The sequence below is a fragment of the Lagopus muta genome, chromosome 8 (genome assembly GCF_023343835.1).
Source record: "Lagopus muta isolate bLagMut1 chromosome 8, bLagMut1 primary, whole genome shotgun sequence".
In the NCBI taxonomy this organism is placed as follows: domain Eukaryota; kingdom Metazoa; phylum Chordata; class Aves; order Galliformes; family Phasianidae; genus Lagopus; species Lagopus muta.
Window position 1 is genome coordinate 35,169,820 of NC_064440.1, and position 15,741 is coordinate 35,185,560.

At 43.5% G+C, this 15,741-nt stretch overlaps 4 protein-coding genes across 6 annotated transcripts in view; 1 reads left to right on the forward strand and 3 right to left on the reverse strand.

The window, feature by feature from the left end:
• Positions 1-3,151: 3,151 nt before the first annotated feature.
• Positions 3,152-8,421, reverse strand: LOC125697266 (UDP-glucuronosyltransferase 1-6-like). Of its 2 annotated transcripts, none has more exons than XM_048954268.1 (2): positions 8,224-8,421; positions 3,152-4,219 (listed from the first exon to the last, which is right to left on the reverse strand). In XM_048954268.1, exon 2 carries the CDS (start codon positions 4,180-4,182, stop codon positions 3,265-3,267), a length of 918 nt encoding a protein of 305 aa, XP_048810225.1. In that variant the 5' UTR covers positions 4,183-4,219; positions 8,224-8,421; the 3' UTR covers positions 3,152-3,264. The 2 variants fall into 2 exon arrangements, with proteins under 2 accessions (XP_048810225.1, XP_048810226.1); XM_048954269.1 differs by having other exon boundaries at positions 3,152-4,225; positions 8,224-8,416.
• LOC125697265 (UDP-glucuronosyltransferase 1-6-like) lies at positions 7,260-8,224 on the reverse strand. Its single transcript, XM_048954266.1, has one exon. The coding sequence runs from the start codon at positions 8,184-8,186 to the stop codon at positions 7,269-7,271; it is 918 nt and encodes a 305-aa protein (XP_048810223.1). The 5' UTR covers positions 8,187-8,224; the 3' UTR covers positions 7,260-7,268.
• Positions 8,422-11,178: 2,757 nt separating the features above from the next.
• LOC125697268 (UDP-glucuronosyltransferase 1A9-like) lies at positions 11,179-15,096 on the reverse strand. Its single transcript, XM_048954271.1, has 2 exons — positions 14,972-15,096; positions 11,179-12,476 (listed from the first exon to the last, which is right to left on the reverse strand). Exon 2 carries the CDS (start codon positions 12,137-12,139, stop codon positions 11,222-11,224), a length of 918 nt encoding a protein of 305 aa, XP_048810228.1. The 5' UTR covers positions 12,140-12,476; positions 14,972-15,096; the 3' UTR covers positions 11,179-11,221.
• Positions 13,494-15,741, forward strand: part of USP40 (ubiquitin specific peptidase 40) — a 33,572-nt gene continuing 31,324 nt past the window's right edge. For both annotated transcript variants that reach the window (XM_048954176.1, XM_048954175.1), the window contains exon 1: positions 13,494-13,970. The gene's annotated coding sequence lies outside the window, so the exon portion shown is untranslated. The remainder of the gene's footprint in view (positions 13,971-15,741) is intronic.

The following is a 15,741-nucleotide window of genomic DNA, read 5'->3' on the forward strand; positions in this document are numbered from 1 at the left end:
ATTTCCGGACTGACATGGTTATTGAACAGTGTGCCGACAGATATTTTGCAGTTGTAAATTCCTGAGTGATGACTACTAGTCACAATTACAATTTATACGCACACTCGATAACCACCATGTGCACTAAATGGCACCCACTGACTTTCATCAATAATTGATAAACGTTTACAGAGACCAAACTGTGGAAGTTAGATCAGTCAAGCTGTGGTTGTTGCATTTCTGCAGTGGCAACAGCAATGCGGAAGGCGAGCCAAGCTCTTGATGGCCATGCACAGCTGCCCCGCCACAAAATGAGTAGGGCCTCAATCAGTTCATGCATGTGAATCCGCCTGGGGTGGTGACTCTGCTGTAGAACAGTGTTTTGTAGCTGAGAATTTACTCTGACAAATAGTGCTGTTGCGCTCTTTTATCTGTTGTACTTTTCACTGAAAGAAATAGGTGGCATTGCTTCCCAAGAAATCGACGGATACAGGTAAGTGACCAGGCAGATGCTATCTACAAACAAGCACTTTGCTATCCTGCCTTGGGGATTTGTTCCTCCAGCCATTCAAGGCTCTCCATCACCACTGCGGTTTTCCTCCCTCTGCAGTTTTAACCTACTTACTTATTTTCAAGGCATGCCAGGGAAATGGGAGATCCATGTCACTATCCAAGTCAACAAGGGGCTGTTTACAAAATCACAGTAGCACTCAGGGCAAAACCTGAGAGGGAGAACAGGGAAGCAAGGAAGCAGTTGGTGGCACTGCCATCTGGTTGGATTGTTTTACTACCTGCCAAAACACATCTCCAGCCACAAAGAGCCTGACTGCAGACGCTGTAAATTTATGAGTGTTGGATCCCAAAAAGACCTACTTGCTGACCGTCAGGCTGATTGCAAGATATGCAGCTTCCTAGCTCACCAAGTTTACGTGAGGCCACCTACAAGCAGGTTTGAGCCTGTGACTATCACTTGGACTCTCTCCTGTAAGTACAAAAGCTGCAATTGCTCAAGGTCAAAGTGATGATGCCTAGCCAAGCTCTAACAGCCTTCTGTTGTGTCCACAGGCCAGCACAATCTATTGACTTTCCTACACAAAACAACAAGAGGAATAATACTAGCAAAACTGACAGAACAACACCACACTGGCATAAAACAGTTGGAGATCATCTCCTAGAGAGCACAAATGGGAATGTAGCACAGTTAGCAACTGTGGCTCCTCTCAGAAGCATTAAAAGAGATCATCAAGGCCACAGGAAATGACATATTCTGTCATTTCCTTGTCAACAAACAGATTTCTACAGGATGAAAACATCACCATGGCGGTACTGAATGGAGACAATTGAACATGAAACTGGAAACCCTGTGACCATGGAGCCTTACAGAAGACCACCTGTCCTGTGTACAGGGCTGGACATGTCTACAGTGTGTCCACTACATACTTGATGCTGGTTTGCAGGTCATCAGCAAGCAGTTTCTACCTGTTCTGACTGAGCTTCTGCAGTACATGACTCGTGCAAAACCTGTGGTTTTCACACTGGACAGTGCAAAAAGTTTCCCACCATCCCGGAAGATCATCATTAAAATCACCCATGTAGCAATGAAAGAATAGGTAAGCAACTATCGTGGTCCACGTCTGTAGACCCCAAAGAAAATCCCATTGAAAACTACTGAAGAAGTGAATTTGAAGAGCCTGCTAGAAGTCAATTGATCCTTCACAGGTGTGGTTTCATTGTCATTATCATTTATCATCAGAAGTCTGGGCACAGGGCTGAGGTTACTGATTAATCACGTAAACTATTTCCAAATCTCATATTGGATCTCAAACTGGAATGCAGAATGAATTCTCCAGTTCTCAGTTCAGTTCAGTAAGCAGTAGGTCAGGTCGGTAGCATTCACCATCGCCCTCTCTCTGAGCAAAGCAAGCAGGGAAGGAGGGGTACATTTTAGCATGTTCCTCATGTCTTTGCCTTTGGCTCCCAGTGTCACAGTCTCACACCTTCCACACGATGCAGCCCACAGACAGCTGATGGCTCTTGTCTTCCCCACCTCCACACCACTTTTGGTAGGTACGACGGCACTGAATTACACCAAATGCTCCTCTTACCCAGCACTGCCACAGGACACTGGGGAATGCCACAAGCAAGCAGTAACAGCCCATATACAGAATAGCCTCTCAGGCTCCTGCAAGACTGACCCCAAGAACCCCTGAACCTAACTTTGTGTCTTTGTATTGCACATCCATTTAGGAGTTCATTTACACAATCTCCTCCTGTAATTTATCAGCAGAACTCTATAACTATCATGACAGTCATAAACCTGAAAGAAAAAAAAAAATCAGCTTTTTGTAGTTGTTCTTATATCAATAAGCCATTGCTGGATTTTTCCCAGTCTCTCTTCTTCCTTCCCTATTTTGGAAGTAGCACTGAACCGTTATTTCTTAGGAATCTTCCCCACGTCATTAACAGTCTGTTGTTAAGAATGTAGATCTTGATCATGCCTTTTACCACACCTGTCTCCTGACACTATCATTTTTTTATTGTACCAATTGGATCTTCAGTCCTGCAATCACTGATGACAAGTAATGCTGGCTCTTCAGACTAAAATAATTATCACACTCTCAAGTCAAAAACAAGAAAATGTTTGCAACCAGCTTATTTTGTATTTGACACTGTGAAGTTCAATGCAATGAGCATGCGCCCGTCAAAGAAGAAAAAGGAAGAAAGAGAAAACAAGCCATTCATAGATACAGTAACACAATCACATTGTGATTTCGTGTGTACACACTTCAGAAGTGAGAAGGAAATACCAGAGGAAGGAAATACATAACCTCTTCCATGACTAGAAGAAATGTCCCATGCTATGAATTGTTTAACAAGACAGACTGTCTTTAACACTGCTGCAGAACAATTCTAATAAAAGTCAGCGTCAAGAAACACATGCAAGAAATGAGTAGCCAGTTAGGAAACATCACCCTATGAAAACAGAAATAATGCAAATTAATTAAAAATAATGTTTTGAATTAATGAAATGCATTTCAAATTTCTGATGGAATTTCTGATACTACACTCCATGAAGATGACACTACAGCTTCATCTGATCGAAGAACAGAATGTATTCCCTGATGACAGCATACAGGAGATGAAGTCAAACATTGGATTTCTCTGAAAATATTAATTCAAGTAACAGCCACCTACCAGCATTTCAGAGCATGGGAGAAAAAGCCAAGTCTCGGAAATATTAAAATATTTCAGAAAGAAAAATAATATCAAGTACGCTAACCATCCCTAAGCCATGAAATTGCATTGCTTTGGGAAATGTGTAATTTGAGAAAATGAACATACCTTAGGCAGTGGTTTCTTCTCAGCACAGTTTATACCTCCAATGAAGACCATATTGGGCATCACCGGTCTGGGATACTCAAACACAAAGTCATATCTCATTAACCAAACAGAAGCAGAGTTCAGGACGTCCAGCAGGGATACATCTCTTTGAAGAACTTCAGAGGAAAGCTGTATTGCAGCTCGATAGAGCCCATTACAGTAGAAGAGCTCCAAGAAAGAAATCAGTGTATTTTCCACTCTCTGGAAAAATGTCATGTGGTCTGAATTGAAGGAAAATAGCCTAGGGACATACGACAGAGGGCTTGGGCACTGTGTAGCTTCGTAGTGTAGGTTACAAGGAAATCCTCTCATGAAGAACACAGATGGAAGTGAAAGGTAATTGGCAAGCGTAGCTCCACACATCAAAACAGGGTCAGTGAGGACTGCATCGAAGCCGCTTTGATTCAAGTACTGCAGAGTTTCTCTGCTGCTGAACAGTTCACTGCACTGAAGAAAGAAGGATTCAAAAACATCTACTGAGATGTTGTACAGTGCTAGAACATACAGTGGGAGAGGCAGACTCTTCAGGTGAGTTGCAAGAAACAGTTTAAAGGCATTATCCAGCTCCTCTAACTTGGTGGACACTGGGTATGTCTTTATAGTGTATGCGTGTTTTTCTCTCTCTCCCATATGCCAGCTTACTTCTGGTTTAAGCACCACCACTTCATGTCCCCTCTCGGCGAGCTTCTGAACTACTTCCTTCATGCTCAGCCAGTGACTTCCAACCATGGGCACCACCAGGAGTTTCCCTCCTTCAGAGAGGCCAGGAACGAGAAGGATAAAAATCCCGGCAGCAAGTGGATAGCAATGCCGCAGCGTCATTGTCCTGTGGACAGAGCACTGACTGCAAAACCGTTGCCTTCTCCTTCTCCTTCTCCTTCTCCTTCTCCTTCTCCTTCTCCTTCTCCTTCTCCTTCTCCTTCGCCTTCGCCTTCGCCTTCGCCTTCGCCTTCGCCTTCGCCTTCGCCTTCGCCTTCGCCTTCGCCTTCTACAGGCAGTAGCTTTATTATGCTTTTGAAGGGAAGGGGATGAATTTATCTGCTGTGTTGTGTTAATCCGTGATCACCTTCTAGTTAAAGATTTACTGCCCTCATCCTTTCTAACCCACGGGTGAATAAAGTTTTTGGGTTTTTTTCAAGAACTTGTGAACCCAAATACAGTGATCCATACCTTTGCTGAATCATTAGAATGTTCAATACTTAACAGAGAACAAGCTCCTCGACATCCTCATTAGATTTCTACAGACTTCTCTCTTGAACACTGATGTGTCTTCACTCTGCTCTTGGTCAGGACATAGGAAGGCAAGTCTCGTGAAAACAACTCCTTGTTATCCTATAAGAATACCAGTGCAATGGAATGCAGGATGTTTGGCCACAGAAAATCTGCTACAGACTGGAAAATTCTCTCACAAACGTGTGTGATACTTTCTCTTCCGTTTAAGGCTTCCTCTCCCATCACACACAAAACATCTGCCTCAAATTCATGCACCTCTCACAGGGTTTTCCCGTTCTTGCTGTTCATTCAGTAAGTGAAGAGAAGGTGGGCTGTTACACGACTGGAATCTTGGCATCCAAATGGAGACCTTTGGTAAAACAATGTTGGATGCACATCGCATCACTCCAGACCTTAAACCAGTGGCCCAGAACCCAACACAAACATCTTTAGACAGTAGGCTGTCTACCAATGCAGACTGCCGTGTGGTTTGTGCATCTGCTGGAGCTCTTTGGGAGGACAGAAGAAAACTGGACTTGGACATTTACTAACAACATACTCCAGGGTACTTGGGAACACGTGACAAAATTCATCCACAGCACAGATGTCCATAAACACTGCTAGGAGTAATAAACATTTCTTTTCTAACCAAACTAAGGCAAATTTGTCAGTGAAGTATATCTTACAATAAAGATAAATGTGAAAAACTAGGCAGATGTTGGTGACAGCACCATCATTTAGATGCTTGCATTCCCTGCGAAACACGTCTCCAGCCACAAAAAGCCCGACTGCAGACACTGTAAATTTATGAGTGTTGGATCCCAAAAAGACCTACTTGCTGACCGTCAGGCTGATTGCAAGATATGCAGCTTCCTAGCTCACTGAGTTTATGTGAGGCCACCTACAAGCAGGTTTAAGCCTGTGACTATCACTTGGACTCTCTTCTGTAAGTACAAAAGCTTGCAATTGCTCAAGGTCAAAGTGATGATGCCGAGCCAAGAACCAACAACCCTCTCTTGTATCCACAAGACAGCACGTCTATTGATTCTCCTGCCTCCTACAAGGAGGTCTGTAGACCCCAAAGAAAATCCCATTGAAAACTACTGAAGATGTCAATTAATCCTTCACAGGTGTGGTTTCATTATCATTATCATTTATCATCAGAAGTCTGGGCACAGGGCTGAGGTTACTGATTAATCACGTAAACTATTTCCAAATCTCATATTGGATCTCAAACTGGAATACAGAATGAACTCTCCAGTTCTCAGTTCAGTTCAGTAAGCAGTAGGTCAGGTCGGTAGCATTCACCATCGCCCTCTCTCTGAGCAAAGCAAGCAGGGAAGGAGGGGTACATTTTAGCATGTTCCTCATGTCTTTGCCTTTGGCTCCCAGTGTCACAGTCTCACACCTTCCACACGATGCAGCCCACAGACAGCTGATGGCTCTTGTCTTCCCCACCTCCACACCACTTTTGGTAGGTACGACGGCACTGAATTACACCAAATGCTCCTCTTACCCAGCACTGCCACAGGACACTGGGGAATGCCACAAGCAAGCAGTAACAGCCCATATACAGAATAGCCTCTCAGGCTCCTGCAAGACTGACCCCAAGAACCCCTGAACCTAACTTTGTGTCTTTGTATTGCACATCCATTTAGGAGTTCATTTACACAATCTCCTCCTGTAATTTATCAGCAGAACTCTATAACTATCATGACAGTCATAAACCTGAAAGAAAAAAAAAAATCAGCTTTTTGTAGTTGTTCTTATATCAATAAGCCATTGCTGGATTTTTCCCAGTCTCTCTTCTTCCTTCCCTATTTTGGAAGTAGCACTGAACCGTTATTTCTTAGGAATCTTCCCCACGTCATTAACAGTCTGTTGTTAAGAATGTAGATCTTGATCATGCCTTTTACCACACCTGTCTCCTGACACTATCATTTTTTTATTGTACCAATTGGATCTTCAGTCCTGCAATCACTGATGACAAGTAATGCTGGCTCTTCAGACTAAAATAATTATCACACTCTCAAGTCAAAAACAAGAAAATGTTTGCAACCAGCTTATTTTGTATTTGACACTGTGAAGTTCAATGCAATGAGCATGCGCCCGTCAAAGAAGAAAAAGGAAGAAAGAGAAAACAAGCCATTCATAGATACAGTAACACAATCACATTGTGATATCGTGTGTACACACTTCAGAAGTGAGAAGGAAATACCAGAGGAAGGAAATACATAACCTCTTCCATGACTAGAAGAAATGTCCGATGCTATGAATTGTTTAACAAGACAGACTGTCTTTAACACTGCTGCAGAACAATTCTAATAAAAGTCAGTGTCAAGAAACACATGCAAGAAATGAGTAGCCAGTTAGGAAACATCACGCTATGAAAACAGAAATAATGCAAATTAATTAAAAATAGTGTTTTGAATTAATGAAATGCATTTCAAATTTCTGATGGAATTTCTGATACTACACTCCATGAAGATGACACTACAGCTTCATCTGATCGAAGAACAGAATGTATTCCCTGATGACAGCATACAGGAGATGAAGTCAAACATTGGATTTCTCTGAAAATATTAATTCAAGTAACAGCCACCTGCCAGCATTTCAGAGCATGGGAGAAAAAGCCAAGTCTCGGAAATATTAAAATATTCCGGAAAGAAAAATAATATCAAGTACGCTAACCATCCCTAAGCCATGAAATTGCATTGCTTTGGGAAATGTGTAATTTGAGAAAATGAACATACCTTAGGCAGTGGTTTCTTCTCAGCACAGTTTATACCTCCAATGAAGACCATATTGGGCATCACCGGTCTGGGATACTCAAACACAAAGTCATATCTCATTAACCAAACAGAAGCAGAGTTCAGGACGTCCAGCAGGGATACATCTCTTTGAAGAACTTCAGAGGAAAGCTGTATTGCAGCTCTATAGTACCCATTACAGTAAAAGAGCTCCAGGAGAGAAATCAGTGTATTTTCCACTCTCTGGAAAAATGTCATGTGGTCTGAATTGAAGGAAAATAGCCTAGGGACATATGACAGAGGGCTTGGGCACTGTGTAGCTTCGTAGTGTAGGTTACAAGGAAATCCTCTCATGAAGAACACAGATGGAAGTGAAAGGTAATTGGCAAGCGTAGCTCCACACATCAAAACAGGGTCGGTGAGGACTGCATCGAAGCCGCTTTGATTCAAGTACTGCATTGTTTCTCTGCTGCTGAACAGTTCTCTGCACTGAAGAAACAATTTGCCAGAAACATCTACTGAGATGTTGTACAGTGCTAGAACATACAGTGGGAGAGGCAGACTCTTCAGGTGAGCAGCAAGATACTGCTGAAAGGCATTATCCAGCTCTTCTAATGTGGTGGACACTGGGTATGTCTTCACAGTGTATGCGTGTTTTTCTCTCTCTCCCATATGCCAGCTTACTTCTGGTTTAAGCACCACCACTTCATGTCCCCTCTCGGCGAGCTTCTGAACTACTTCCTTCATGCTCAGCCAGTGGCTTCCAACCATGGGCACCACCAGGAGTTTCCCTCCTTCAGAGAGGCCAGGAATGAGGAGGATAAAAATCCCGGCAGCAAGTGGATAGCAAAACTGCAGCATCATTTTCCTGTGGACAGAGCACTGACTGCGAAATCGATGCCTTCTCCTTCTCCTTCTCCTTCTCCTTCTCCTTCTCCTTCTCCTTCTCCTTCTCCTTCTCCTTCTCCTTCTCCTTCTCCTTCTCCTTCTCCTTCTCCTTCTCCTTCTCCTTCTCCTTCTCCTTCTCCTTCTCCTTCTCCTTCTCCTTCTCCTTCTCCTTCTCCTCTCTAGGCTGTAGCTTGAATATGCTTTTGTAGGAAGGGGATGAATTTATCTGCTGTGTTGTGTTGATCTGTTTTTGCCTTCTAGTTAATGATTTACTGCCCTCATCCTTCCTAACCCACGGGTGAATAAAGTTTTTGGGTTTTTTTCAAGAACTTGTGAACCCAAATACAGTGATCCATACCTTTGCTGAATCATTAGAATGTTCAATACTTAACAGAGAACAAGCTCCTCGACATCCTCGTTAGATTTCTACAGACTTCTCTCTTGAACACTGATGTGTCTTCACTCTGCTCTTGGTCAGGACAAAGGAAGGCAAGTCTCGTGAAAACAACTCCTTGTTATCCTATAAGAATACCAGTGCAATGGAATGCAGGATGTTTGGCCACAGAAAATCTGCTACAGACTGGAAAATTCTCTCACAAACGTGTGTGATACTTTCTCTTCCGTTTAAGGCTTCCTCTCCCATCACACACAAAACATCTGCCTCAAATTCATGCACCTCTCACAGGGTTTTCCCGTTCTTGCTGTTCATTCAGTAAGTGAAGAGAAGGTGGGCTGTTACACGACTGGAATCTTGGCATCCAAATGGAGACCTTTGGTAAAACAATGTTGGATGCATATCGCATCACTCCAGACCTTAAACCAGTGCCCTAGAACCCAACACAAACGTCTTTAGACAGCAGGCTGTCTGACATGTTGGTAAGTGGGATGAGCACCAACGCAGACTGCTGTGTGGTTTGTGCAGCTGCTGGAGCTCTTTGGGAGGACAGAAGAAACTGGACTTGGACATTTACTGACAACATACTCCAGGGTACTTGGGAACACGTGACAGAAATGCATCCACAGCACAGATGTCCAGAAACACTGCTAGGATTACATGTCATGATGCCCCTCTGTTTGTATAGTGTGATATATGATTGTTCATAGCCAACTGCTAGCACTCTTATTCTTCAAGCTTAACAAGAAGCAAAAAAGTTGCTCCAAGTCCTGAGTGACTGGACATCAGGGCAAGACTGATAAGGAGAAGCCGAGCCCTCCTTTTAAAGCTCTGAGAAGGGGAAATGAGGGGAAACCTCATGGTAGCCTGAAGCTCCCCATGGTGCTCCATAAGTCTCCAGGGCCGTGGACACAGCCCCGAGCTGCTAGAGCTCAGGGAGTGTTGGGACACTGCTCTCAGCCATAAGAGTTGGGTTTTGAAAGGTTTCTGTGGAGCCAGGAGATGGACTCAATGATCCTTATGGGTTCCTTCCCATTTGGGACATTCTAGGATCCTAATACATTTGATACCATAGGCTTCTACATTAAGTCAGAAGGAATCATTCTGCAATTGAATCTGGTGGTTTTTTTACTGCTGAAATGTCACGCATAAGGATTACAGCAGGTTGGTAGACGCCAAAACAAACCTGGTTATCCACTGGACACCAGGTAATGGCTGTAAGAAAGCAGTAACAATCCATATACAGAATAGCCTCCCAGACTCCAGTTAGAGTGACTCAGCGAGCTAGACCCAGGGAACTAAACCTTGTGACTTTGCATTACGTATCCTTTTAGGTGTTTTGCTACACAAATTTCTCCTGTAACTGGGTCATCCCAGCCTTCCATTCTCTTACTCACAGGGTACTGTGTTTCAGAGAACTATCTGTTCTTATCACAGGATTGTATTTCTGAACAGTAGTGATCGACACAGAGCTTACATCTGTGTATGGATACACACCACTTATTTGCATGTTTACATTCTGATGCATGTTTGCTTTGCTGCAGGGTGCTGTTCCAAGCAAAACAGGACAAATGCTAACATTTTCCATAGAAAATATAACCAGAGAGAAGGGAGGAGGAATAGAGAAGGTTTTTAAAAGTGCAGAAAACATGATTTCCAGACAGTGACGAAAGTCATTACGATGATAGGAGGCACCGGGTATAAAATACAGGAAGAATAGTTATACACCTTTGGAAAACAGCTATCTACAAACTGTTGGCAGATCTGAGACCTTCATAGTATCACATGGTATACCATTACTGGAAAAGACCTCCAAGATCACCTAATCTGACCATCAGCTTCAGGATATAAAGACATGTAAAAGGATAGAAAACACTTCTGTCATGCAATCTGCAAGAACATCTGCAAGTACATCCAAAATCTAAATCAGTAAATTATCACTCTCTTCAGCCAAACACAAGGAAATGTCTGCATTCAGCTTATTTTGTATTTGCCTTGCTGAAACTCACTGGAAACTGAATAAACCCATGAAAGAGTACAAGTGCAGAAAGAAAAGAAATTTAACTCAAAGAAACTGTGGTACAAATATGTAATAATACCATGTCAGCACATTTCAGAAGTGAGAAGGAAATATCAGAGGAAAGCAACGTGTGTCCTGCTCCATGACTAGTAAGAAATGTCTGATGCTACTAATTGTTTTAACTAGATAGGCTGTCTATAAAACTCCTGCAGAACAATTCTGATAAAAGCCAATGTCAAAAAACACATACGAAAAATGATTAGCCAGTTAGGAAACATAATGTTATGAAAACAGAAACAATGCAAATTTAATTAAAAAATAATTTTTCAAACTAATGAAATGCATTTTATCATTCAGATGAAAGAAAGACTAGTTACACTGCATGAAGATGAAACTATGCCTGCATCTGACAGAATAGTATGTATTCACTGACAACAACATACAGAAAATGAACTCAAACATTGGATTTCTCTGAAAATACTAATTCAAAGAACAGTCACCTGCCACCATTTCAGACCATGGAATAACAATATGCCAAGAATCAGATCTGTTAAAATATTTTGGAAAGAAAAATAATATCAAGTACGCTAACCATCCCTAAGCCATGAAATTGCATTGCTTTGGGAAATGTGTAATTTGAGAAAATGAACATACCTTAGGCAGTGGTTTCTTCTCAGCACAGTTTATACCTCCAACAAAGACCATATTGGGCATCACTGGTCTGGGATACTCAAACACAAAGTCAAATCTCATTATTGAAATAGAAGCAGAGTTCAGGAGGTCCAGCAGGGTTACGTCTCTTTGAAGAATTTTAGAGGAAAACTGTAGTGCATCTTGATAGAGGACATTACAGTAAAAGCGCTCCAAAACAGAAATCAGTGTATTCTCTACTCTCTGGAAAAATGTCATGTGGTCTGAATTGAATGAAAGTGTTCTGGGGACGTACGACAGAGGGCTTGAGCACTGTGCTGCATCAAAGTGTAGATTGCAAGGCATTCCTCTCATGAAGAACACGAATGGAAGCGAAATGTAATTAGCAACTGTTGCTCCACACATAAAAAAGGGATCTGTGATGACTGCGTCGAAGTTGCTTTGATTCAAGTACTGCAGTGTTTCCGTGCTGTTGAACAGTTCCTCGCACTGAGTATAAAAGGTTCCAATAAGTCGTGCGAACATGTTCAAGAGTACTATAGCATGTTTTGGGAAAGGCATACTCTTGAGGTGAGCTTGAAGATACACTTTAAAGTTATTATCCAGATCTTCTAACTTGGTGGACACTGGGTATATTTTCACAGTATATGCGTGTCCCCGTTTGTCATCCATATTCCAGCTTACTTCTGGTTTAAGCACCACCACTTCATGTCCTCTCTTAGCAACCTCATGAGCTACTTCCCTCAGGCTTAGCCAGTGGCTTCCAAACATGGGCACCACCAGGAGTTTCCCTCCTTCAGAGAGGCCAGGAACGAGGAGGATAAAAATCCCGGCAGCAAGTGGATAGCAAAGCCGCAGCGTCATTGTCCTGTGGACAGAGCACTGACTGCAAAACTGTCTCCTACTGCAGGCTCTAGCTTGAATATGCTTTCACAGGTTGTGATTGGATGTATTTGCTGAGCTGTGCTGTTTTTTGTTTGTATTCCAGTTAATGTTTTACTCCTGTGATCTGTGCTGATTTGTGGGTGAGTGTTGTTGTTCCTTTTTTTTTTTTTTTTTTTTTTTCAGTTACTTGTAATGCCGAATATATTGACCCTTCACTGTGTTGACTCACTGGAGTTCTGCAGTGCTCAGTGAAGAACTAGCTCCTTTACATCCCAATTAGTTTTCTTAAAGCATTTCTCTTGATCACTGTTGTGTCCTGGTCAGGGTAAAGGAAGGCAAGTTTGGTGAAAAGAGTTAAAGAGTTCACACAGTACAATAACAAATGAAAAGAGCCTCAAGACATTAGATTATGGTTGGATACACAGATGTTCAGAGAATTTCTCTGAAAACAGAACAGGAGGATGTTGTATTACTGACTAAAGTGAGATTGACAAAGTCTTCTGGGCTACCAGGAAGGGAATATCCCTGCAGCCTACAATGTAGCACTAAGATGGGAGATTTAGAGAGTAGTCTGGCATCTGCAGCAGAGATCTGTGTATTTGAAGTCCAGCATCTTACTTCCAAGGAGCGATGCAGTTTTTTTCACAGTCTAGGAAACGGCCATGAAACTTCTGTTATGCAGCTGAAAACTCTTCACCAATATAGATATCAAGTAGAATCAGATATAACATGGTATACCTAATATGTGTAAAGGTCTCACAAAAAAGACTCACATGCGTGCCCAGTTATCAGAGCTGATTTTTAGCTAAAGAGCAGAGAGCAGCTTGTGTTCTACCAGGGAAATGCCCTGCCCTCTTTTAGGCTTCCACTATTGACTCTCAGCTTGCAGCATGACGATTGGAAAATCCAAACTTGCAACAGTGCTAATAGGGAAGGTAAAGGGTGCAGAGTCAAACTGAGGATAAGGGAAGTTAATCAGTACTATAGAAGAGCTTCCATGCATCTGCCAGTTTGCCAAGGCCTCGCTTATTTTGCTGGATTATCTGGCAAGGGTTTATGTATGAGTTAATCTTTTCTGGGCTCAAGGCAGCGCTGGATAACAACTGGTTTCTTCTGAAACTGATTTATCCACACAAGGAGACAGTTAGGAACTTCAGGCTTGAGTGGGAAAGGACATAGTTGGGGCATGATGAAGGAGGAACTGTCTTTCATCTGAAGATGCACCCTTTTGAGTGATAGGACAAGGGGGAATTGCTTTAAATTAAGAGAGGATAAATTTAGGTTAGATATCAGGCAGGAATTGTTTCTTTGAGGGCAGTAATGCACTGGTACAGGCTGCTGTGGTGCCCCATCCCTGGAGGCATTCAAGGGCAGCCTGAGCAGAGGGGCTGGAACTGGATGGACTTTAAGGTCCCTTCCAACCTCAGCCCTTCTGAGATTCTCTACGGAGGACCTTGGAGCTGTGCTGGTAAGGCACAGCACGACGTAGGGCCATAGGCACAGAGCTGCCACGGCACGGCGGACTCCATCCCCCAGCAGGCCCGGCAGGCCCGGCCCCTCAGCGCACTTTGCGTCGCGCCAAAACAAAAATGGCGGCAGCGGCGACAGAGAGGCGGCGGCTTTGGGCCGTCTGCTTGCTCTGAGCGGTGCGGATCCGGCCTTTTCCCGGCCGGAACCGAGACAAGGCCGAGCGGATAGTGGAGCGCTGCCGCAGTTGCCTGGCGGGGTGGAGCCGGGTGTTGGGCGGGGGTGCAGCCCGTGAGGGGAAGAGGCGGCTGAGGAGAGGTGGGAGGCTGGCGGCGGAGGTGAGGTGAGTGGTGGGGGGGCGTCTCGTTTCTTTCGAAGGGAGCTTACAGGCAGGAGGGGGAGTGGCTTCACGTGGCCCGGTAGGGACAGGACAAGGGGGAGTGGATTTAAACTGAAAGAGTTTAATTAATCTGGATTGCATATTGGGAGGAAATTATTGACTCTTTGAGTGATGAGGCGCTGCCAGGTGAAGTTCTGGGTGCCCTGAGGCGTTGAAGGATGGGGGATGGGCAACCATTTTTGTTGGCAAGCAGCCCCGTGCCCCACCTGGCTGGAACTAGATGGGCCGTAAGGTCCATTCCAGCCGAAGCTGTGCTGTGATTTTACGTTTCTAATCCGTATTTTATGACTTTTAAGGGAAGGAAAGTGCTGGCAGCATGTTGTGGTTTAAGCCAGCAGGTGGCTCAGCACCGCGCAGCCTTGCTCTCGCTTCCCTCCTTCCCAGTGGGATGGGGGGGAAGGGGGAGGGGGCGGCGACACAACCAAAGTAGAACACATAGGCTGAGATAATTATTTACCAAGATAGAGAAAAGGAGAAGGATAATAATTACGACTATATATATATATGTATATATATACATATGAATTTATATTACAAGTAGTGCACAAGCAATTGCTCACCACCCCCTGGGAATTGCCCAGCTAGCCCCTGAGCAGTGGAAGAGAGAGAGAGATGAGCTCTCTCCTCCTTCAGAACACCTTTTGCTTGATGCCGTGTGATATGGAATATTGCTCTGGTCAGTTTAAGTCAGCTGTCCTAATTCTGTTCCCTCTCGGCTCCTCGGGCCCTTTTCTGCAGATGGCCTTGGCTCTCTACAGCGCTGCTTAACAGCTGCTATAAACATCAGCGTATTACCAGTATTGTTTATCTCCTAGAACCAAAACAAAGCATAGTGCTAGGCACTTTGAAGAAAACAATTCCTTCCCAGCTGAAGCTAAGACACAGTAATGCTTTGAGGGTCTGGAAGCAAGGAGTGAAGGAAAGTTTGGTATTGTCCCACTTACCTGCTTCTCTGGAGTGGTGAGGGGTGCTCAAGTCAGCAGTGCTTCCCAAGTGTGCGTGCTTTTATGGTGAGCAAGCCTATTAGGATCAAAGTATGTGTTCACATGAGAACAGTATGAATCATAATCTTTGTCTGGTTAAATGGTAAACATTGACACACCCACTGTAAAATAGATGAAGGCTGAGAGCTTTTGAAGGGTGCTCAACTTATCAATCATGTTTGAAGCAGGGGAGGTGAGATAAAGGTTTTAGAGCTGCATTCAGAGTAGAAAAAGGCATTGAAAAAAGATTTATCCCGTGTGTGTGTTCATTATTCTAACTGCATGATTTCATTTTTGAAGGAGTTTTAAGATACTTATGCATTGTATAAAGTGATAAAGAAGTGTCATGAATAAGAGTGAACTTCTGCTTCATAGTCATCTTCTCAGAGCATAGCCTTTTGCATAAAAAATAGGCAAAAGGACTAAAATTATTTAATGTAATGATGAGGTTGTGGATGCCCCATTCCTGGAGGCATTCAAGGCCAGGCTGGATGTGGCTCTGGGCAGCCTGGTCTGCTGGTTGGCAACCCTGCACATAGCAGGGGGGTTGAAACTAGTTGGTCATTGTGGTCCTTTTCAACACAGACATTCTATGATTCTATGTGATTTTATAAAAAGATTTGTCAGATACTTGAAGAACTAGCAGCTGGTTGAGTGGGGAGCTCAGGACTATTGGCATTTAAAAAGATATTCAGTAAGGTTTGCCACTGAAGGCTCTCTAGGAAAGTAAG

Excerpts from the sequence above, each read along its gene's own strand:
- LOC125697266 (XM_048954268.1), bottom strand. The coding sequence starts at position 4,182 with ATGACGCTGCGGCATTGCTATCCACTTGCTGCCGGGATTTTTATCCTT.
- LOC125697265 (XM_048954266.1), bottom strand. The coding sequence starts at position 8,186 with ATGATGCTGCAGTTTTGCTATCCACTTGCTGCCGGGATTTTTATCCTC.
- LOC125697268 (XM_048954271.1), bottom strand. The coding sequence starts at position 12,139 with ATGACGCTGCGGCTTTGCTATCCACTTGCTGCCGGGATTTTTATCCTC.